The following is a 26,163-nucleotide window of genomic DNA, read 5'->3' as shown; positions in this document are numbered from 1 at the left end:
AAAACTAAATTAGAGATTTACAAAACCAAACGGTAAAAGGGAGTAATCGAACACCTACTCGCCAACTTAAATGTATACTACGCTGAACAGTAGTATGAGAAACAAAAATGGATGATATTAGGGCCTTTGGTATGTACCGAAAAAATCGATATAATTGCATTCACTGAAACATGGATCAACCTAGACACACGTGAGTTACCAGTCGGATACCAAATTGGTGGTTACAAACGTCCATACCGATAGGCAGACCAGGAAAGGAGGCGGAGTAGCAATCTATGTGCTTAGGATAATCTAAAGTGTGAAATAAATAAGGAAATAAAACTGAGAGGAATACAGAAACAATTTGGATAGAATTAAGCGACGGTCGGGAAAAATTAATCACAGGAGTAATATATGACTTCCAATCTTGAAAGCGTCAATGAGCGACTTATCTGGGATGAAATGCAGGGCTCTATACACAACAACTGCATAGTATGCGACTTTAACCTTGGCCAAATAGATTGGACTGACCTTACGGTAATCTCCAGAATCAGAGGATTTTCTCGAGACGATCCAGACTGTTTCCTAAATCAACATATATAACCGAACCCTACACGTGTACAATATACTTCACTCAGTTCTGCTCTGAAACAGAGAAACCACTAGCAATGTCGAGGTAGGAACGAACTTGCAAACAGCTTATCACAAAGAAATTCGATTCCAGTATTAGATTTTCAGGCAGACATAAGGAAAATTCCACTCAAAAGCAAATTGTGATTCTTCGTGAAGGGCAAACTTTGGGATACAGTTTAAAGAGGTAGCTGAGAGGGTACACAGTTTGGCTTAAACCTGACAGATGACACAGACCTGATAACGATCTGAGATTGCCGGAGTTCCACTCTTAGACAATTTAAATAGTGAGTTACTTAATGCACAAAGGCAAAGTACATGCTCATACAAAACTCAGATCAGACAACAATGACCCTAAATGGATAAATAACATTATTTAAAGAAACATCATTGGCCAAAGAAAGGCTATAGGTAGAAGGATAAATCGTGGCGAAATTCACCCTGACAATTATATGGTATTGGCTTAGTAGGTTAAAACCGAGATAAGGAAAGCAAAGAGGAATAATGAGGTAAGGATAGCAAGGGAAGTAAAGACAAAACCCAAGTAAAAGGATTCTACCAAATGTATCAAACTAAAACACGAGAAAAGATTGGACCACACGTCAGACTTCGGCGAGCTCACTGATAACGACACGGAGAAATGAGCAATAATTTGAATGTATTTTTCAACAGTTTCACCACCGAAAATTTAAACATGATACCTGAGGCACTGACTCTATTCAGAGATAGTGAAGAAAACAAATTATGAGATAGGTAGCACTTCAGTAACGATGTTAGTAAGCAAATAGACAACCAAGCCTATAATAAGTCACCTGGGTCCCGATGAGGAGACGTCAGAGTATTAAAAGGAATGTAAGGAAGAGCTTAGTATGCCCTTAGCAAAGTTGTTTAACATGTCATTAAAAAGGTGTAGTACCAGAATCCTGAGATATGAATGGCCACCGATTTTCAAGAAGGGGGATAGATCACTATCCTCCCACCAATGTACTAATCAGTCTGAATATCAATAGGTGGCAAAATTACTGGAAGCAAATCATTTCAAACTGTATTCGAAATCACCTGGAGAAGCACAGATTGATCAATGATTCCTGCATGGCTTCGGGCCAAGCGACGTTCTCGCCTCAAACTCATCTATTAACATTCTTTTCATCAGTTTTCGAATCGGTGACGAGGGGCACAATTATGATGTGGTATATCTCGATTCCCTTAGCAAAGCCTTCGACAGAGTCCCCACGAAAGACCAATTAGAAAGGTAGAAGCTCATGGCATCAAAGGTGCATAACCTTTAAAGCCTACTAGGGCGTGGTTACAGGACAGGAAACAGCTGAAAGTGAGCATTAACGCACTTAAGTCCCATTGGAGCAACACAGCGTGGAGTTCCCTGCTGCCTGTGTACTTGACCATTATTATTTATTGCATACACAAACGACATAGATAATGGTATTGAGCAGCAACATAAGTAAATTTGCTGATGACACTAAAATAGGACGTGTTATCAAATCTGACGAGGACTCGGCAAAACTACAGGAAGATCTAAACAAATTTTTCGAATGGTCTGAAAATTGGCAGATGAAATTCAATGTCGACAAATGTAAAGTACTCAGTATAGAAGATGTAAACAGGGAAACCAGATACCAGATGAACAACGATGCCATAGAGAAATCCGACTGCGAGAGAGATTTAGGAGCAATGATAAGTAGGAACCTTAAGCCAAGTAAACAATGTGTTTTTGCTCGTAACAAGGCTAATAAAGTACTTGGGTTCATACAAAGGAGTGTTAGTTACAAGACTAGCGAGGTCATCCTAAAACTGTATCTTGCTCTTGTGAGACCACACCTGATTGATGAACAGTTCTGGTCATCAGATACAGATGGATATAGAACCTTGAAAGAATTCAAGGAGAATGACAAGACTAATCCCGGGCATTAGGAACCTTGAGTATAGAGACAGGTTAAAGCATCTTAATTTGCACTCCCTTGAGAGACGTAGAGCGAGGGGCGACCTGATAGAGGTGTTTAAGTGGAAGGCAGGGCTAAACAAAGGGGACATTACAAAGGTAATCAAACTATCCAACCAGGAGCAAACTCGTAACAATGGTTTTAAATTAGACAAATTTAGATTTAGGCGTGATATAAGTAAACACTGGTTTGGAAACAGAGTAGTGGATGAATGGAACAAGTTACCAAATATCATCATTAACTCGAATACGCTGAATTGCTTCAAACATAGGTTGGATGCTCATATGAGCAATAGGGGTTGGGTGTAAACGGGACCACCCAGTATGGGCCAATAGGCCCGCTGCAGTTTCCTCCATTCTTATGTTCTTATGTTCTTATGTTTTGCTGTGTCAGGTTACCCTTCGCTGCCTTACATAGTTAAACTCAAACAGCATATTTTTTCTTTTACCTGTGGTCTTAAAGCGCGGTCTCATTAAGACCCATTATATTTCTCCATCACTGTTATAGCCAACACTTTATACCAAATGGATAAAACAAGAGACTTTCTAAGAAATGGAAACATGGATGTGATTAGTAGTGGGTAAATGTTTGCATATCGGTTTCTAAGCGAAATCTGCAACATGTAATGTGTATGAAGAAGTTAATCCGAGGATGGTAGCGCACGATCTCTATAAAGCCAAATACTTTATAAACAACTTTCAGAAATTGAAAGTGAAATTGAAATATTTCATTAACAAACAAGTTTCAGAGAAACTGGTTCACTAGTGTCAGGTTACTCGTTGGCCGTCGAGATGGCACTGAAACAGACCTATTGTCTCGGTATTTGTGTTATAACGTATTTTTGTCTCAAATATCCAAATTTAAGCTGTGTTCAATAAGTATAGTATCTATCTCTGCTTCTATCGTCTATTTATTTGTGTGTCCGGAGAGGCCAAAGGGTAGTTGTCTTTACCACTTCCCTCTGTTATTATTAATTAATTGGTATTATATATATATGAATGCAAATACTGGGGATATATTCCAATATAATAAAGCTTTTAATTGTATCATAATCATCATCACTCGCTATTTTATCCTTACAACGGGAAAGACAAAAACAAGAAGATAAGTTTGGTGCCGGACACAACTCACAATACTAGGCCATGAACCATACTACCCCCAAAGCTTTAATAGATTATCAACCTATTTTTTTCTCTATATATTGTGTGTATAAATTGTATTCTGCGTATTAATGGTTACCAATGATTACTTAAATGAAACCTCTGGAGACCAACTTCTCGTCTCTCTGATTCATGATGGCTCAGTGGAGCTTCTGATCATCGGCAAGTAACAACTCCTTGAGGAACACAAACACACAAGCAACCTGTGTCGGGGTATTTCAATGTGTGTCGAACATGTAATACATATGAAGCAATGTTTTTTCCACTATATATATATATATATATATATATATATATATATACATATATAATCTGACGATCAGCTCCTTGCATGTTGATAGAATTTATTTATATAGTTTCTACACATCAATTTGCACGTGTAATCACTATTACGTGAACATTGTCTGAAATTATATATACCTTCACAATCACCATAACTACATTGTAAGTTCTTTCAGGTTAGCGAAGAGGAAGATAGGAGAAACTACCTGCATGACGCCATTAATGTAGACTTACAGAGTGATGTTGTCTACTCTGGGTGTTTATGTGTAACTGGCATTGTGTTACCAATTGTCTTAAGGTGGTTAATATAACAGTAACATTGTGCTTTGGTCTTCACACTGATAATTTGATTATACTTTTCTTTCAATATATATCTTGCAAGAGCGGAGTTGCTGAGAAACTGTAAATTATTTCTGAAGGGATATAGACCAGATGCCACTCCGTTATTGAGGAGGTGATATGGAGCGGAGTTATATCTACTCAAGTGCCTTAAGATGCCTGAAACAATCATGGAATTCTTCATGCGAGGTGACATCAAAACCTGAATGACTTCTGCTTCCTCTTGACTGAGTGCTATATGGCACTGCCCTCTACGTGGCATGGTGTTGACATTTCCTTTCTGTTGCCAACGTCTTATCCACCTGTAGACTGTCGTAACACTCGTGCCCGACTTTTCTGCGATAGTTCGGGCGGATTCCCCATCCATCCACATCCTCACGAACCTAGTGCGGTCCGCTAACTCCGTTGTTTTGGGGACACAGCGTTTCTGCATGTCCTGTTAGAGAGTAGATATAAGCATATATACATGTGCCCTTCTAGTTGTGAACACGAAGCAAGATATTCCATGGATAATTATCCTTTTAGCAATAAATGCTGGTGTCGTGATCAGGAGTCTTTTACAAAGCTCTACTACTGATTTCATAATGATAAGTGGCACTCCTTTATCGGTTACCATCTAAAAATAAACCTCCTCAGTGTCATTCTGTCAGTGGTGTGTTACGAGACATGAATTCAAACAGATGTTGCGTTCTTTGTTGTTTGACTTAATTATTGGTTGTGTTACTAGATAGGTAATGCAAGGAGTTAAGAGGATTGTAAGAATATAGACAACAGTCGGTTACAATGAATTATATTAGGTTTAATCTAATAGACCTACAGTAGATACGACCGTGGAGAAGAGGCACAAAATACCTTGGCATCTAAGGAACACGCGACTTGCTATGGCATGTTTCACATGTCAGCTTTTCATTAATCCGTACTGTTTATATTGCTATCGCTGAATTATAATACAGTCTATTTCTATGAAGCCATCTTATAATATGATGCTTTATAAGAATTCTCAGTGAGTACTAATGCGTTTCATTTATATTTTGTTTAACGTTTTTATACATGACCGTCCCTATATTAAGATTACCTTAAAATTTCGAGAAAATAAGAAATATATTTAGATTATTTCTATGTACCGTTTTTCCCTGAATTGCACAACAGGCTTTTATTATGTTAATATTCATAAACCTTTTTAGTTTAATGTTCAATAAATACAAATTGTTTCATTGGTTTCCCCTTTACAATAATTGTTGCAATGTGTGAACCACAAAACTTATGAGTAAAGTTTGACATACATAGCCCATATATTTCATTAATAATATAATACGCCAACACTAAAATTCAGTAATCAACTTCTCAGGTCTGTGTTTTGCATGAGTATAAGTTTGTGATACATTGGTCTTGTTCACACAACCACGCCTTTGCATTAATGATCGTTCTCATTTTCTCAACACAGAACTAAAGTGCCGTTCTACAACACTGCCCTCTCCTAGTCAAGCAGTCTAGCCCCTATGTCAAACAGTGACACAGCCTTTTAACAATTACATTTATTATCAAAAAAAATTCCTCTATGCATTCGTTTATCACTGCATCAAACTAGCCCAAACATATGATAAAAAGTACAAACGTTTGCATCAATTAAACAACTAACTTGTATTATCGCAATGTCCCTCATTTGTCCAAGTCCCTTACGTTGTGTATCTTTTTACTTTCCATTTGTAGTAGGCAGCTACCAAACGGAGGTACTACCACCTGGGAAGATATTGGAAGCATAAGGTGTTGTCTAATGGTAGACCCTGCTGCCATATGGCATCACGAAAATTGTGACCGTCCTAGGTTGCTGATCTAACTTTCTGTCTCATTTACACACACACAATTGCAGGGTCTCAATTGTTTCTTACTTTTAGACACCACAACATACATACAATACTGTTTCTCACTCTTAATCCCTATATTTTGAGGAGATCCAAGTTCAAACACTCGCATATGTCTTAACTTTTTTTGCTATTTCATCCAGAAAACAATTATCCCATCCACAATATCTTCAAAGATATCCAAGAGCATTACAAATGTTAAGCACAGATTAAATTACAGGAAGTACAATCTTACAGCTTGAGCGTTGAGAGAAAGCAGAGCCCAGGAAAATAAAAGTCCACGGTGCAGTTGGCTAGACAGAGAAAGCCAGCGCCGGGACGAGGTATTTATGAGAGCTGACCACGCTGGCATTTGATCAGTCGACTTCATCCCGTTTCCTCTCACCACAAGTTAAGCAAGGATTACACAACCTTTTTATAGTGTATATATGGACACCTGATATTTTCTGGAATTACGAATTAAAAAAAGGTACTAATTAGGTCATCTCACGGTGTCTTGACATGGCGCCTAAAGTATAGCAGAGTCCCCATACTCCAGCTAAGACCCCTCATTATGTAGCAGTCAGGTCAACTCATCGACTGTGTTTCTTTACATTTTATGAAACAATTTTGACCAGTTGGGTTTATAATGTTGGGATCTTTTCTTTATTTTACATTTTATAGTTTATTTGTTTTATCCATGTTCATTTTCTACGTGATTTTTCATTTTAATTATCTACATAGTTTGTAATAGCCGTCCGCCTGTTTCAACTTGCTCTGTTTCAATTGTTTTGCATTGTCTGGAAACACACGAACTCTCCTGAACTGTCGCTATCAATATTAAATCATGATGTTTTACCGGGTGTTGCTGCTATATGGGGTATTATATGGGGATGTAATTCACCAACCTGACTCCTCGCCAATCTTGTATGGAGTCCCCCCAGTGTCCCATTTTTTCAGTCCAAAATTGTTTTTGTTGTACATAAACGACATAGTCCACGCCAGCTCACTCATAAAAATACAACCTGTTTACAGACAATAGTAATCTCTATGCCAGCAACTCAGACCTCCATTCTTGAGGAGAACTATATGAACACTGAATTCAATCCAAAGTCAGGACCCGGGTAATACGAAATAAACTGACCTTAAAACTTGAGAAAACCCACTACACGATCTTTCACAGGAGAAACCTGCCCCCAGACTTGGACCACCTGTACCTTGCAATATGCAGTCCCTCAAATGTGAACAAAATACTAAATTCCTCGGAGTTATTGTCAATGAGAAACTTAATTGGAGAAACCACATACAAGCCATTCACAGTAAAGTCACAAACAGTGCGGTATCATGTGTCACACTAGACAATCACTCACTCTCACAGCAATGAAAGAAATCTATCATGATATTTGCCCACCAACACCCGACACCGTCACACACTATGGGGCCTCTTACTCTTCAAAAACAGAATCTCTGGTTACTGCGTAAAAGAGAGAGTTGTATGGACAATTACATACTTAAAACAGATCACACAAACGAGAAATTTGCTATACTGAAAAATTTTAAAATTCGAAGATATTAACACCTACTGCTGTGCCCCTCTTTGTTTTCAAATCTATCAACCAGTTGCTTGACAATAATTATTTCCAGTTCCAAACAATCAGAGAGATCCCAACTTAAGGCACCCAGAGCTACTACATTCATCCCCATGCTCCTCTCAGTCCCAGACCTCCATAAAATATCACGGTGTAAGTCGGGACTTAGGATAGAAATCCTCATCAGCCACTCAGGATCTTAATAAAAGAAAGTCAAGGACCACGGTTTTCCCCGAGGAATAACAAACAAACCGTTTGAGATTGGACATCACTTTACTATAAAAATATAACACAAAACTCTTGACACCACCTGGCCAAACATCAAATAATTACGGAGTCAAAACAATTAAGGCAGTCAACAGATAATGGGGTCAAAAACAATTAATGGAAGCAAACAATTAAAGGAATCAAACAAATAATGGAGTCGGTAATTACGGATATCTCAAACACTAAATGAAGTCAATAATTGATAGAATCGAACAATAAAGGGGAGTCAACAATTAATGGAATCAAACAATTATAGGAATCAAACCATGAACAAATATTTCCTACGGCAGTGGCCCTGGGGAAGGTTCTGAAACACGGTGATGCAATAATCAGGGTAGGGAAGCATCCCACACTCGAGCGACGTCTTGAAATGGCAGAACACCGGGGCACAGACGGAATGAGATGTATTGACGGTCGTAGGCGTGGAGTGGTAGATGACCAGAGAGTTGACAGTTGATAGGTGAAGCCTGGGAACACAGCCCACAGAGTCCAGGACCTATGATGAGATCACAGCCAGAATTTGACGGACAGCAGGGTAGCCAGGATACCGACTAGAACGCCGTTGAATCTGCCGGGGACGCAGATAGTCGCTGTCGTTCTCACCTCTGTCCAACCACCCTGCGTCAGCCCGCACCAGTAAACGAGCGAGTTAGCAGTGGTAACCAGCCGGAGTGATCAAATGTTTCCGCCCTTGACACGGTGCGAAGGTGTGGAACAATCTTACCCCCACCCATCCTGAGCGACCATTTCCTTACTTTAAATCATCTCTAAAACATATCTATTGTCGAAGAATTAATATTTTTGTAACACCTACTATATTTATAATACCCGTTTTTTGTACCATCAAAACTGTTTTATCGGAAATTATCATGTAAATAGATAAGTAATACCATTGCAATAAACATATTTGCTAATCCAGTCATAAATCATGCAGCTCATGCCGTCTTGTTCAACCTAATTACTGTACAACCCATGTTGTACTGCTCCCCCATTCTACTTATATGTTTAAATCGTCGTAATTTATGCATAAAAATCCAAGGAAATAAATAGCCATTGAAGATAACTGTGGTAATATTCTGAGATACGTTCTTATTATCACCATGCTACTAAAATATTCCAGATGATACTCAATGTTACATAATACCTTTGAGATAAATGTAGTATAGTATATATCAGGGTGCTAAAGAGAGCCAGTTCTCAACTGGATTAGCCGCTAAGAGTTGTTATTACAATCCACTCTGTATCTGTATGTTTCTTCTACAGCCAAACTGTTTCTAATTCAAAATGTCAATGATCTCGTCTAATTGAATGGCAAAGTACTTTGATAACTATATCTTGGAAATCACTTGACCTATAATGTTGTGAGCCATATCACGTATCCTTGACTTGTTATTATTATTAGAATAGCGGGATTTTCCAGTTTGTTAACCGCATCATCGTTGAGGACAGTTTTTGCACTATCAAGGTTACATGGCAATTACATATATCGCATTTGTGGTAGCCTTTGAAGTCTGTTGGTGATCCACTCGTCATCCAGCCACAGTTTCTTCAAAACCATCGATTTCTGCCAGTTTCGCGCGATCCCTTTGAGTTAACCCTGCAGTTTTGTCGAAACCGCTCATGGAATCATTTCCAAGTACTTTGTGGCATAATACGCATTGAGGCAATTTCTGTACCATCCTTCACAACATAGGAAAATCCATGTTGATGTACACAAATTTAGTGCCATGCCCTAGATAAAGCTATAGACCCTCGATGAGAATATCGTCTAAATTGACAGAAAATATCGACCATAAGCCATGTCCCTGCTAATGGGACTTGAAATGAAATTCGTCAAACTGTAATACCCACTCAAACTCAGACCAGATATTCTCTCACTTGTACAAGATAATATTAGTGGACACTTAGGAGTCAATAAACTTACCATAAACCAGCTGCACTTTTATTGGCCCAAGTTTAAGAATGATGTTGCCATTGCTGTAAAACTTGTCATGATTGCTGTGGTCGCAGGAAAGCTTCAAATCAGTCTCATTAAACCCATCTCCTTATACCAAGTCCTGCTCTAAACCATTCCACAAGGTGATAATTGATGCTGGGACCCTTTACCAAAACGTGCAGCAGTAAATCAAAAATTTGCTGACCATCATGTTTACAACATCTGCTACCTGAAGTGATTCCATTAAGATGCATCACGCCTGCTGTCCGTTAAATCATTGACTATATTCTACTCAGTACTGGTCCCCTTCAAGTTCCGCTAACAAAGCGTTTCAAAATGAAAACAGCTCCTGATCTGGCGGTAAAGTGCTCAGTCGGTGCCATTAGGAGCAGCAACAACCCCTTGGGCTTTCTCCAAATGATTTCAGAGTCACCTGCATGCAGTTAGAGGACCTCTGGTTATTGACATATTCTATGGTCTACTTGATAAAACCCCCGACATCCTTTTGTAAAGTCCCATGTTACGCAAAGTTCAAAGATGTAAAAATGAAACATTAGAATTATAGGTCTAACTCAGGAGAAAGCTTAGAGTAACACGAAGAAAATCTTGATAGAAATTCAGAATTTAGAGACTTCAAGCCGGGTGGTAGTGGTTCTAGCACTTCTCCGTTAATAAGAGTTCATTGCAATCTAAATTTTTGTCTCATGTATAAAACAAAGTTAATGATGTCAATCATCATCCAAAATATCTCATATGGGAAACCAGCAAGATTTGTTCACATTAATCTACTTAAGAGGTATTATCCTAGTGATGAAAGTGCAATGGTTAGTGTTTTGTTGAGTTCACCTGACTACAGTAAAAACATGCAGAGTTTTGAGATTCAAATACATATTAAAGGCTGTACCTGACATACTTGCTTTTCATACTCAAAAATATTACATCATCTACCATCAGATCAAGCTGAAGATGTGAGGTGTCTTCTCCAGGACTTCTCACAACAATGTCCCAACTGTAACAGCATGATGTTGAGTTGACAGCGCCAACCCAATCACACAGGCACCCTATCGCATGGAGTCCAGCTAAGCTAGAACTCTTGGCAAGAAGTGAAGTTTAGTTTTGCCCACAGCTTCATTGCAAAGAGTAGAATTGGTTGGTCTCACCTTGTGTATCTTTGTTTGAAACCATGTATTCATCCATCAGGCTGCTGTAAGTGATCTAGACGGAATGTAGTCTTTACATTGACGACGTCATTGTATACAGCAGCACCTGGAAGAACACCTGTTAAAACGCTTCTCGTCAGTCTTGTCAAACTAGTCGACCTGGGGTACAACGTCGGGTATGTGTGAGGCTTCTCGTTCATTTGTAGTAGCGCAGCGCCACCAACAACCTGCCAGATTTTCAGTAACTGGAAGCAGGTCGCGAGGTATCTGGATATGGCTGGGTATTACAGATGCTACCACCCAAACTTCTTAAGTTGCAATTCCAGTAACTGGATGCACATGTTTGTCAAGAAGCCTTCTCAACAACACTCTACTCACCAAATGCACCCCAGTCTCGAGTATACCTTGACTTTAGCCAACCATTCATCCTTCAAGTATGCTAGTGACTTAGAAGCTGGAGCTGTGTTACTCCAAGAGGGATCAGACAGATTCCGTACATCCGGTATATTTCCTTTCAACCAAGTTCAAGAAGCACTGTGAAGAACAATGCTACTATAGAAAAAAACACTGCATTGCTATGAGTAGGATCAATTTAATGTGCACCTAGTAGTTCAACTGGTCCCATTATTGTTTATACCTTAATCAAACTCCCTTAAGCCTTTGCAAATAAAATACAGAATAAGAGTCAAAGATTAATGAGGTGGTATCTGGCCTTACAGCAACACATTACTTAGTACAAAACATATAAGAAAGACAAATGACGCAGATTTGTCATCAAGAGCTCAAACAAGTTGTTTTCATAGAATTATTTAGCATCATAACAAATCTCTGCGGAAGAAGATGTTGCTTTTAATGTATCTCATAATATAACCTTATAACTCTTAAAAAAAAACTATTTGTTTCATGAGCTGTACTTTTACATGTCTTATCAATAATGTCCCAAATCCAGACTACTGTAAATCTCTTTGGTGTATTATATATATTGTATATTTTGTCAGTAAAACTTCACACCGATTATGTCTCAGTGAATAGTTATAGTAACTGGTACAGAAGTTTGGTTCTATTCACCAAAGCACCTCGATAGAGGCAGGCGGCGCGAGCTGGGTCAAATACCGCGTTTGGGTGTCATGGACCTTTCACCACTGGCCTACGTTGTCAGTTCACGTTTGTCTTCGAACTGATGATGGTATTCATTGTTGAGGCTATTGACAATTTTAGTGTTTTATTTATTTTGTTAATTACACAGTATATAGTGTATTTGCTTGTTTGTCGGTGATGTTTATGATCCTAGATTAACTAAGTATGTCTCTCAATGTGACGATTTCTTATTTCATTGTTATATTAGTGAAGTATTTTCATAGTTATACATTTTACTTCAAATTTCTTTACTCAATCATCAAGTATTCACTTATAAAAGTGGCTCTTCCAAAACAAACTTTAAGAACGATATACAGTAATTCACTATAACACAGGCTAATTCACTGAAAATTAATGATAAAGTAAATATCAAATATACCTGAGGCATTTAGTGAAGAGACATAGCAAAACCTAAGCCACAGGATGAAGGGTGCAAGGTGAAACATGTGTCTGGGTGTAAATGCTGCAATGACAAAAGTAACGGTTGTCTTCAATTTGGAAATAAATATCAAAATGAAAATGGTATAGTCGTTGTTAAACCTTAAAGGAGTGGAAAATTTTGTGTATATGAAAGTAACTTAACTTTGACGGTAGATGTTCGTACAAAACGTCCCAAAAGCATTCCAAAAAGAGCCTTAAACTAATATTAATATAAAAATACAAAATGAAAAGGGGAATTAACTTTACCTCAAGAAAACACGCTGAAAGGCAAGAGAACTGATGTATGGGTTAAATGCGTAAACACTCTCAGTAGACACCAGAAAGAGGTTGGAAGTTTTTAAAATATGGTGTTATAGAATAAGCTACAGTGACAGTGGTAGAAACAAACGAAAAAGAATTAAGATTTAGCAAAATTTTGGAGAAAAACTTGAAATATTCAGAAAAGAAAAATACCTATACTTTGGCCAAGGCCAATTACAGAAGAGGGGATTAATTAGCAGAAACACAAAGGGAAAGTTAGTGGGTAGAGGCCAGTGGAAGGCAGAGATGAATGAAATTAAATACCAGTCCCCTGCATATATACAAAACCTTATGACGGTCAAAACAGTACCTAAATGTTTAGAGTGGGGGCATTCTGATTATTGAAGATATAAATGACTCAAAGCAATACAAAAAGCACCCATTTGATAAAACCCAACACGAAGGAGAATAAGATACAATAAGGAAATAAATTGGTAAATTAGACTCCACTCGCCGCCGAGAGTAAAACCCAGTATTATTTGTCACTACAACCCTTACAAACGTAAGGAGTTTCTCACATTTCACCTTAATATGTGTAAAATGAGACTGCACCTGGAGTCTGATGGTGTGTTTAAACATTTATATTTATTTGTGCTTCTATATTTCACTGGATCGACTCAAGGCCCGTACCCTGACAAAGTTTCTAAACTAAGGAGTGTTTTTAGAACGATGAAAAGAAGAGAGTGAAAAGTGGAACAAATGATTTAAAGTAACTATCAGTTTTGACAAATCTCTTCAAACAATACAATGGTTAGTTATGTTTAATATACCTGTTAACACCGTGCCCAATATTATCTGTTCTGTTATTCATAGGAAAATGACATAGGAGTACCCTGTCAGCACTTAATATATACAGTATGAGGAGCTTCAGAGTTGTGGCAGCTGAGGGAAACAAACACGACAAAGCTGTTTAACATAAATGTTTATTAGAACTTTTAATCCTTAAATGAGTTTCCTGTTGGCTTATAAGTCATTAATTTACATATATATATATATATATATATATATATATATATATATATATATATATATATATATATTAAATTATAATCGTTTTTTACTCTATATACTGTATACATACGGTAGTGCATTCAATCAATAGACTAAAGTTTGTTTCCAGGTTTTCTGCTCCGCTTATTTTATAACGTAGAAATCTGTCTGATAAGAATCTCACCACACAGGACCAAGAGACTAAGAAGGTACGCTAGAGAACACCACAAACATGCCCCAAGCAGCACAATTATTTCTACCAAGTACAACCAAGGTATGCTGACCTACGACTCCAGATAATGAAATGTTTGTACAGAAAATTTTCCGACCTATTTCTGCCATAATAAAGCATCTAACTCATTATTGTAACAACAGAACAAAAATTAGAGAATCAAATAATTTATATGGTTTCAATATCATCCTAACTGTATGTAAAATGAAGCTCTGTGTTCCGAGAAAGTAGAGCTACAAAATTATGTAAAACATTTCCTGCTTCTTCCAACCGGAAACGCCAACAAAACGTATGATACTAGTATACCTTACGAGACTATAAAAGAAAACTAAGAAATTATACAATTGATTAAATATAACTTACCCAGAGGCTGTTGAGCGTCAGAGATGTCCTGACTGTGATCTTGGAAGGAGCGTGGAAACAGATGGAAGAGTTAGGCTCATCCTCTTCATCCAGTGGCTGGAAGAGTCCCGCCTCTCTCACCGACATTATCCCTTCTCACCAAGAAATGTTAATAATTAATTACATACACACACACACACACACACGTCATCATCATCATCATCAATAATACGTCATGCACACCACACCACAGCTGGGTGGCCTGAGTTTGCCCTCCTATCTGTCCCAAACCCTTGTAATAAGAGGCGAACACTGTATCCAATCTCTATCTTAGGGATTTTACTTAATCCCTTGTAAATGATATAGGGTTTCACGTAATTGCTGTGAATTCGTCAGCTAATTGCCAACCCTACCCAACTCACCTATAAACAGAATGAACTATGTTCTCTACTATTTATATTTAAATTTTTTCATTCCATATTTGTTAAGACACAGGCCTTGTAAAAACAAAAAAGATGTCCTACCTCACTATGATTTTACCAGATCCTTAAAATGCCAAAAATGTAAGGGATTTCCTTATATTTCTTGTCCGTATTCAGTGCTTCCAGGTCTAACTTCACAAAGTGTTCACTCATTCATCTTCTCAAATCACCTGAGGGTAGAGTGATATCAGATTCAAAGGATAAGCGGATAATTCCTCATCAGGAACTGAAGGTGCCTGAAACTTCGGTTCTCAAAGTCAAAACAAATGATATAGAAACAAAACGTAATGGATAAATTAAAACTAACCAGACTTCACGCCCGGAAATTCTCCTATTCCAGGTTACACTATCTCCCAACACTACAACCTTCTCACCTCGTGGAAAGATCCTACTATACATCAAACCCCAGAGAAAGGTGATCCATCCAACCATATTTACCACCGACCATTTTCATTCACCTCAATAATAGTATAAATTTTCGAAACGGTAAACAACATTATACGGGACGTTTTTTCTGTTGATCTATTATTCATTAAACATTCTCTTCATCAAGCAATAGAAGCAATTCAATAAAGAAAACCTATGCAGTAGTCCTAGATATCTCCAAAACATTTGACATGGTATGGCACCGACCTTTTCTTGCAAAATCAATATCTCAAGGCCTTTCCTACTTAGTTCTTTTAATATCAGCTTTTTTTATCTAGTTGTAGAGTGTTTCTATTTGTGTGTGTGTGTGTTAATAGTCGCCAAGATGACCTAAAGGAGGTGCAAATCACAAGAGCCATGAGGGGTGCAGACTGTGGGACGGACCATATGCTAATAAGAGCCAGGAATCGCATAATAATTTTACCCCAATACCTGAGGCAAGCCCCCAGTCGTAAACGTAACATCAAAACCCTCAGTAATCCTGAAACCTCTAGCTCATTAAAAAACAAGATCACCGAAAAACTCCCAGCCCATAAAATTATGGAACCTGGCACTGTGGAAGATGGCTGGAAAGAGTTTAAGACTGCAATGAGTGAAACTGCAATAGAAACACTCGGCTTTTCTAAAAAGCGACACCAGGACTAAGTGTAGATCAACCGTAAGTTTCACTATTTATGAGTGTGATGAGAAAGGGACGGCGTCTATGTAAATACAGTGGACGTGAATCAACGTCCGTTCGATATTTAGTTGTGAGTAGTGACCAATCGAGGGAGAACGGAATTGGGACTTCGTTCCCTCTCGAGGGAAGACGGAGCCATCCACTGCGGCTCTCAAATAACGTCTTCCTCTAATCAAGGATATCAAACTACTGCCCGCTTCAGGTGGCCAGAGAGCCGGCTTCTTTATGCCTTTACTCAGCATAGTATGACGCAGCTTCCCGTGGGCACACCTTATCACGTGCATTGAACATGTCACCTCATAGCCAGTGGAAAGTTTCAGGGGATCAATCTGAATATAAATCAGATGTAAATAACCCATTTATATAATACTTCTGTTGATGAGACAGGGGCCATTACAGACCCATACCGACCCTGCAGCTTCTGGATGAAGCCTCACTCCTACAAGAAGTGGACACTGCAATACGAGGGCTGAGCAACAACAAGAGCGCTGGACCTGACGGCATTCCTGCTGAAATCTACAAACATGGAGGTCCCCATCTGATTGAGCGCCTCCATAGCCTCTTACTCACCATATGGGCCACAGAGGCCATCCCCCAGGATTGGAAAGATGCAAATATCATAACAATCTATAAGAATATAGGTGACAAAGCAATTTGTGGTAACAGCAGGGTCATCTCCCTCCTTGTAGTTGCTGGCAAGATCCTGTCAAAAGTCATGTTATCAAGACTTATCCAACAGCTAACAGAGAACACTCTTCCTGAATCCCAATGTGGATTCAGGAAGGATCGCAGTAAAATAGACATGATCTTCGCAGCTGGGCAAATTCAAGAAAAGCGTCGAGAGCTAGACCTTTACACCGCCTTCATTGACCTCTCCAATGCTTTCGACACAATAAACAGAGAACTTTTGTGGACTAAGTTGGAGAGGGTAGGTGTACCACCAAGATTTTTAAACATCCTCCTCCAGATGCGTGATGGAATGCAAGCCCGGGTACTTGTGGGTTGTGTGCAGTCAGAACCGTTTAGTGTCTAAATGGGCGTAAGACAGGGCTGTGTGCTGACACCTGTGTTGTTTAACACCTTTTTTGCTGGCTGTAGCACAACTCTCACACAATGCCCTTGGGCCTGATGCAGGTGTGGGCATACGGTACCGTCTTGACGGTAGCCTTTTTAATATTAGACGTCTGGAAGCCTACACAAAGACATTTAACAGCTCAGGTCATAAAACTACATTATGCAGATGACTACAATAATGACACATAACAGAGAATCTATGCAACGTGCACTGGACGTGCTCTCAGGTAATTACAGCTCGTTTGGTTTGGAAATTAACACCAAGAAGACTGATATTTTTGTCCAGCCCATTGTTCCAACAATAGAAGCAACACAATTCTACATTAATGGAGATCCTATCAAAATAGAACCAGTTTAAGTACATTAGTAGCACTCTCACACCCACCTGCTCGCTGGATATGAAAATTCAAACCAGAATCAGCTGCATTTGGACGTCTGAGAACAAGAGTCTTTCTCAACAATGACTTCAAATATGGAACGAAGACTGCAGTTTGTCTCGCTGTCTGTATATTTACATTGTTATTTGCCTCAGAAACCTGGACGCCCTACAGGCGCCGTATCCAAATGCCTTAAGCGTATCTTTGGAATATCCTGGGAAGATAGAGTGACTCATGAAGAACTATATCGTCGCTCAAACACGACTATCATTAAAACCATGCTAGCCAAAAGACACTTGCGCTGACTTTATCTCATTCGGTCGTACACGGTCCCTGTCTCATTGTACCAGTGTCAGTCATCTGTATCACGCTGTACTGCTGTACATAAGACATCTGGGAATAAATGATTACAAAAACCTAAGGGAGTTTCACATCAAAGTCTCTTTCATTAATACAACATCTTAAATGTATTGTGACATGGAAACTATGCAGAACCTAACATTTTACCAAAGAGCCATTGTGGTTTAGAATTATCCAAGGAGTTCTTCCTCCAATTTAATGTAATCTTTGCCAAATCACCCTGTATAGGCCTTTGTATACTGTATATGAATATCTATAAAAATAATAAAAAGAAGTGCCTGTCTGTGTATCTATTCCAGCCATTATTCCACACATATCACATTGGTCCTTGTGGTTATCAGCATATATATATATATATATATATATATATATATATATATATATATATATATATATATATATATATATATATATATATATATATATATATATATATATATATGAACATAAGAACATAAGAACATAAGAAAATAAGGAGTCTGCAAAGGCCGGTTGGCCTGTGCATGGCAGCTCCTGTCGAGAGTTACTACCACTCTCTATCATCCATGAATCTATCTAGCCTCCTTTTGAAACTTTCCAGAGTTCCCGCACTTACTACAAAGTTGCTAAGCTTGTTCCACTCGTCCACCACCCTATTTGTGAACCAGTTTCTTTCTATCTCCCTCCTAAACCTAAACTTATCCAACTTGAATCCGTTGCTCCGAGTCTTATCCTGCTCGGATATTATAAGAATTAGTATCTAGATCGTTTATGTAGATTATGAACAAGAGTGGGCCTAGTACTGACCCCTGGGGAACCCCACTGGTTACACGGCCCCACTCAGATTTAACACCATCTACGCTGACCCTCTGCGTTCTATCGGTGAGCCATGATTTTATCCAATTTAAAACTTTCCCCTCGATACCATGAGCCTTAATTTTTCTCAGAAGCCTCTGATGCAGTACTCTGTCAAATGCTTTGCTAAAGTCTAAGTAAATAGCATCGTAATTTTCGTCATTATCTACTACCTCGAAGACTCCTAAAAAACGTTAGCAGATTTGTTAGACAAGATTTTCCCTTTGTAAACCCATGTTGAGAGTCGTAGATTAATTTGCTTTTCTCTAGACGCGATCGGATGCTATCTGCTATAATTGATTCAAGAAATTTCCCCACTACTGACGTCAAACTGATCGGCCGGTAATTTGACGCTGATGCTCAGTCTCCCTTTTTGAATATGGGTGCTACATTTGCCTGTTTCCACAAGTCTGGCGCAACTCCAGTGTCTAATGATTTTGTAAATAATTTTATGAGTGGTCCGCTAATCTGTTCCCTACACTCTTTCAAGACTCGAGGGAAAATTTCATCCGGCCCTGGGGATTTTGTTTTCTTTAGTTTATTTATCTTCTTAAGAACATCCTCTTTTCTGATAGTGATATTCTTTAATTTCTCTTCTTCCTTTCCCATAAATATCAGTTCCACCTCTGGAATTTCATCTCAAATTTCTTCTGTGAAAACTGATAAGAAGTAGCTGTTCAATACTTTGCTTATTTCTCCACTGCCATTTATCACTTCTCCCCTCCCTGACTTTAAAGGCCCAACTTTGTCCTTGACCTTTGTCCTATATACCTGGAAAAATCCTTTGGGATTCGCCTTGGATTATCTTGCTATTTTGATTTCATATTCTCTCTCTTTGCTTTCCTTACATTTTTCTTAACATTCCTAGATAGTTCATTATACCTATTTCTGAGCTGCTCCTCCCCTCCCTTTAATTTCTTATATATTCCTTTCTTTATTCCTATGTCATGTTTAAGTTTTCTGGTCATCCACCTTGGCTCATTCGTATTTGACCTAATTTTTCTGTATGGTATATTTTGTTCTTGTGCTTTATGTAGTATACTAGTGAATATATTATAGTCATGATCAATTGTTGTGTCATCTATGACCTCACCCCTTCCTACTGGGGACTGACGTGCCTGTTCTCAGGTAACCTCACCTAGGTACCTTCTTAACCCCTGATAATCCGCCATCCGAAAGTTTGGGACTCTGACCATATTGTCATTGTTTTTCGTTTCCCAATTTAGGGTGAACCTGATTTATCTGTGATCACTGTCACCTAGTTCTTCCCCTACTGTGATATCCCTGGTAATATTTTCTTTATTTGTTAATACTAGGTCTAATATATTGTCACCTCTAGAAGGTTCTGTAATTTGTTGTTTCAAAAAATTGTCCTGTACTGCGTCTAGGAAGTCTTCAGATTCATAGTCACCTACAATGTTATCCCAGTCAATATTTCTGAAGTTGAAATCCCCCATAATGCATAGGTTGTTATATTTTGCTGCCCTACTCATTTCCTGCCATATGGGTTGAGCTACTTCTTTGCCAAGACTTGGGGGCCTGTAAATCACTCCCATAATTAGTTTTTCTCTTCCTTCCGTGATTTCTACCCACACAGACTCGGTTCCTATTTCACCCTCTATTGAATTATTAATACAACATTTTAATGTATCCTTGACGAAGAGTGCGACCCCTTCCCCCTTCCTACCTTGCCTCTCCTTGTGAAAAAGGTTGTACCCTTCTATGTGGTACTCTGATAAAAAAATTTTGCTCGCCAGATTCATCCAAGTTTCGGTGATTGCTATGACGTCTACATTCTCGGTACATACAACCGTTCTCAGCAAGTCTATTTTATTTCTAACGCTCCTACTGTTTGTATAGTATACATTTAAACCTACTCTTCCCTGGTCCTGTTTTACCCCTTGTCCTGAGCAACTAATTTTACTTGCCAGGACCTGCTTGTTTTTTGACTCCCACTTTCCCCGACCCCTCTCTACTGGCGAAACCCCCCCTTCGGAGTGACAATTTCACGCTCCAGGGATGCAGACAACGTCTTTACCCCCTCACGAGACAAGTGTACTCCGTCGCGACAGTACAGGTAGTCGTTGCCATAGAATCGTTGCCAGTTATCAATGAATGCCCAACCATTGTTTGCACAATGTTTTTCCAGTCGGCAATTTATAGCAATTGCCCTGGACAGCCATTCACGACCAACCCCTCTTCTAGGCAAGACACCACATACTATCGGGATCCCTCCCCTATCTCTAATCTTCCCCAACGCCTCCCTATACCTCTTGAAAAGTTCCTCACTCCTAACCTTACCTATGTCGTTTCCTTCCACACTAAGACACACTACTGGATTGGTACCCTCCCCTGACAAAACCCTGTCTAACCTCTCAGCTACATGCCCTATCCCAGCCCCAGGAAAACACAACCTAGTCCTACGTTTCCTATCTCTCGCACAAAAAGCCCTATCTAATATATATATGCACGTAAATCACGTGTCCATATAGCACGTGGACTTCGTTACCCAAACACTACCTCACTTGTCGGGAATCGAGCCCCGAACTTCTGCGTGTGAACAGGGATCGCCACCACCGCACCACAAGGATTACGTTGCTTACAAAAGTATGAATGAACAGGCTAATGTGCGAAATATAACAAACCCTAAGACTGCTTTTGTCGTCCCTGTGGTGCGGTGGTAGTGATCTCTGATCACTCGCAGCTGTCCAGGGTTCGATTCCCGACTAGTGAGGTATATATATATATATATATATATATATATATATATATATATATATATATATATATATATATATATATATATATATATATATGTATGTGTACCTTTTACTTAATACTGGCACGAGAGGACTGTCCTTTTGGCCGATCATGGAGAGTGTCAGTGGAAGAAATTCCTCCTTGGACCGATAGAATGAGCATTGGCCTGTAGGGTATAAAGCTGATATGAAGCTGGGATAACTTTGTTGAAACCGATGTAAAGAAGTTATATAGAAAATAGGTTATAATATAATATTAATAAATAAATAAATATATATACAGTATATATATATATATATATATATATATATATATATATATATATATATATATATATATATATATATATATATATATATATATATATATATATATATATATATATATATATATATATATATAGCCTTCTTGGCCCTACCGCCAACCCACATCAAATACAAGTTAAAACCATTATTAATATTGTGTGTGTGTGTGTGTGACAGTCACCTAACGAATAGTAAAAATAACGCCGGCGGGCAATTGAAAAGGTATAAGGATAGTCTTAAGACAAACCTGAATAAGTGCCAAATCGACCCCCTACCTGGGAGTAGATTAATCCACATCGTAACGCTTGGAAGAGCACTACACGAAAAGGTGTCAATACTTTCGAGTTAGCCCGACTGCAAACCGAGGCAGACAAGCGCCAACGTCGGAAACACTAGATGCAGCCCTCCACATGTGCAACGGATGTGAACGACCTGCGAGTCCCGTATCGGCCTTTTAGTCACCTCAAAATTCACCAACCTAGGTGACATCCCTAATAACTCATATCTATGTATCATAGCTAGAGGATCGTCATACACTATTCCGAGTGATAGGAAAGTAGTAGTAGTAGTAGTGACTTCAATGCCAGACTTGGTAGATATGCTGACATTTGGCAGGGAACCATAGGGAGAAATGGACTAGGCAAATGTAATCCCAACGGCCTACTCCTCCTCAGCAAGTGTGCGGCACAAAACTCATTATCACCAATACCTTGTTTAAGCAGGCCAACAAGTTCAAGGGTTTGTGACGACACCCACGATTCAAACACTGGCATCTCATTGACTACATCTTTGTCAGAGAATTAGACTGTCGAGATGACCCATCACAGAAGCCGTGCGTGGCTCAGACCACTGTGGCACTGATCATCAGCTCGTCAGAGCCAAACTCTCATTTCTCGTCGCCCCAAAACGGCGAAGAGTCTGGAGGATTCAGCGGTCACACATGCTTTCAAAGAGCAGCTCGAGCACGGGCTGATAAACAATCTGACAACAAACAACCCAAATCCCAGTGCCGAATAGGGTATTCTCGACACTGTCATGATAAAAACCTGCAATGAGACCCTCGACTAGAATGAAAGAATTCACCAGGACTGGTTTGATAAAAATGAGCCTGAAATCAACGTACTTGTCGACGATAAACGTGCTGCTTTCACTGACTGGCAGAACAACCCTCAGTTTCGAATCAAAGTTGATACTTTCCTCAAGAAGAAAGCGGTGTCCCAGCGCGAACTCTACAACCTAAAGAAAAATGGTTGAAAAATAAAGTGTGTGAAATGCAAAACTTCCATATCAACATAAGATGAGCGAATTTTTCATTTCTACAAAAACATTTTATTGGCCAGTCACTCATGCCGGAGCACCCTCCTCTCATCCGTTGGTAACTCCCTAATTAAAGATGAAGAAGGCATCCCTTAGTGATAGAATGAGCACTACCATTCGCTGTTCAACCGAAACACCGATGTGGATGTCCTAACTACCCAGCAGGTCCCTCAGCACCCAGAACTGACTCACCTCAGCTATTCTCCATCCCTGGATTAGGTAGCTAAAGCCATAAAACTGAAGAAAAATAACAAAGCCTCAAGCCCTGATGGAATCCCAGCCGAAGTGTATAAAGCAGGAGGACCTCTGCTTACCAGCCGTCTCCACTCTCTCCTCGAGAATATATGGGAAAAGGAGGAAATCTCCCAAGTTTTTAAAGACGACTCCATCGTCAATATTTATAAGAACAAGGGAGAACGGTCAGACTATGGCAACTATTGCGGGATCTCGCTACTGTCAGTAGCTGGAAAGATTAATGCCCGAGTCCTGCTAAACAGACTTCTTCCTGAGGTGAAAAATTTCCTCCCAGGATCTCAATGCGTCTTTAGACCATTACGTGGCACCATTGACATAATCTTTGCTTCCCGAGAAATACAGGAAAAGTGGAGAGAACTGCGTTGTGACCTATGCATTGGCTTGAACGACCTCTGGCGAACCCTCAGCCGTTTCGGTTGCTCACCAAATTTGATTGCCATTGTGAGGTAATTTCGCGATGGCCTGAACGGCAGTGTCCTGTACAATGGCACACAGTCTGAGTTCTTCCCCTTCCTAACGGTGGTAAAACAAGGATTTGTACTGGCGCCAACTCTCTTTCCATTTTTTGGTTGCCTTCCTTACTCGTGCCAGCGCCAATTTAGCCGGCGGCGTGGACATCCAGTGCCGGATGAGGTGTTTTTGAACATAAGACGACCCCAGGCCGGAAAATAAGTGTCGGCAGTTTCCATTTCTGAACTTCATCATGCAGACGACCTCACCCTTGTCTCTCACACTGAACACGACCTACAGGAGATCCTGAACACCTATGCAGATGAGTATTTGCACTTCGGTCTTGAGGTGAATGTACCAAAGACTCAGATTCTTTTTCAGCCTGCCCCTGTTTCAACCACACCTCCACTATCTATCCAGCTTAACCGTACTACCCTCTTTAATGATAGCCACCTCAAGCATCGCGTTTCCCACCGATCCACCACTGCGGATATCGATGAAGAGAGTCATTATCGGATCGGATGTGCATCTCAAGCCTTTGGTAGACTCTGTACCATATTTTCAGCTGTAGGGTGCTGAAATTTTCGACAAAGCTGCATGTATATAAGCAAATACCTTACTGTCAACTAACAAATGGCATACATAACGCTGGCGGGCAACGGAAAGGTATAATGATAGCCTTAGGACAAACCTGAAAATGTGCCAAATCGACCCCCTCACGTGGGAGACGATCACTCCACACCGTAACGCTTAGAAGAGCACCATACGAGGTGTCAATACTTTCGAGTTAGCCCAACTGCTTACCGAGGCAGGGCCAGCATAGGAAAGACGCTGTCGCCGCCCCTCCCGCACTACATGTAGCAGTATCTGTGGATGATTCTGCTTGTCCCGTATCGGCCTCTCGAATCATCTCAGATCTCTCCAACGAAAGTGACATCTTCAATAACTCATATCGTTGTATCATAGTTGGATGATCGTCATACTCAATTCCGAGTAACAGCAAAGTCGTATGTAGTATTATGTGTGTGTGTGTGTGTGTGTGTGTGTGTGTGTGTGCGTGTGTGTGCGTGTGTTTGTGTCTGTGTGTATGTGTGTGTGTGTGTGTGTGTGTGTGTATAAAGTACCTTTTTTATGAAATTCTTGTATTCTTATGTGTAAAGTACCTGTGCGTGTAAAGTCTTGGGACATGATCGCCTTTAAACTCATCTCCACTTCCATGAGCACGTGGTCCCCTCTTGTCACTAGGGTGTCGGCGGCCTTCCCGAACTGCGGCAGTGTTTTATAGAGAATACGATCTTCCTTCTCCAGTTCGGCTAACTCCCAGAATATGCCCGAATCAACAGACTGATAAAAAAATACGAAAATGTAGTAGACAAAACCTTTAAAGGCATAATACTTCCCCGTCAAAATTATATGTGCAAAAGGTAAATGTTTATATCACAATTAAAAACATCTAATAAACCCATAGAATAATTACAAAGTCATCACAATAATATACTTGCAAATACTGCACACTGGCTGCCTTCTCTTCCCATATGGTAACGACCGAAGAATCGTCCACGATGTCTTGGAGAGACTGGAAGGGTTGAGGGATGTGTCTCACGGCCAGGAGGGACATGAGGTTGCCGGCGTAGCTCCGTGTTAACACCAGTGTCATCAACATCCACATGGCAAATATGAGTCGCTCCCACCACCAGCCTTCAAGCAGCGGGATGTCTGTGGCCATAGCAACCTTTTAGGTAATTGGAATTTAAAGGGTAATTTATTTTAGATGTTGTTTCCCAAAGCCAGAAACAGTTGACCCATGGTTTATGTGTACAACTGTGCATATGACTTACTAATTGAGATCATATATAGATATAAAAAAAGCAAGATACACTTACAAGAAACACGAAATTAAGTTCAATCGTGTGTGTGTGTGTGTGTGTGTGATGAATTGGTGGTGTCAACTGTAAGAATGTAAAGCGGTCAAAATGTCAGCGAAATTAAGATAGAATTTCTATTGGTGTGAATGTTCCCGATATTAAAGAACTGTAATAAATAAATTGACAGTGACTGCGGGTTTCGACCGAGAGATTTTTTTTTCTGCAATGAGGTTTCTTGCATTATAAATAATTTTGAATACGGTATTGAATTAGTTAAAGAAGGTATAACAGAGAGAGGTATGCCTAACACTTATTTTGAGAGCTGAATATCCTCTGAACGTGGCTCTGCCCTTGGGATACGATAGCTAGAATGACCCACCAATTGTCAGCTGGTAT

General features: G+C 39.5%; 1 protein-coding gene across 1 annotated transcript in view; it reads right to left on the bottom strand.

Annotated features, from left to right (window-relative positions):
- Nucleotides 1–26,163, bottom strand: part of LOC121873778 (probable glutamate receptor) — a 105,291-nt gene that overhangs the window by 62,955 nt on the left and 16,173 nt on the right. Inside the window, exons 10-12 of the mRNA XM_042377480.1 lie at nucleotides 25,401–25,618; nucleotides 25,066–25,246; nucleotides 21,642–21,741 (exon numbers count right to left, since the gene is read on the bottom strand). Coding sequence (XP_042233414.1) covers nucleotides 21,642–21,741; nucleotides 25,066–25,246; nucleotides 25,401–25,618 — 499 coding nt within the window. The remainder of the gene's footprint in view (nucleotides 1–21,641; nucleotides 21,742–25,065; nucleotides 25,247–25,400; nucleotides 25,619–26,163) is intronic.

The sequence above is a fragment of the Homarus americanus genome, unplaced genomic scaffold, assembly GCF_018991925.1.
Source record: "Homarus americanus isolate GMGI-L3 unplaced genomic scaffold, GMGI_Hamer_2.0 scaffold25827, whole genome shotgun sequence".
Taxonomy (NCBI): Eukaryota; Metazoa; Arthropoda; class Malacostraca; order Decapoda; family Nephropidae; genus Homarus; species Homarus americanus.
Note: the sequence above shows the minus strand (reverse complement) of the source record. Positions and strands in the feature narration are given on the sequence as shown.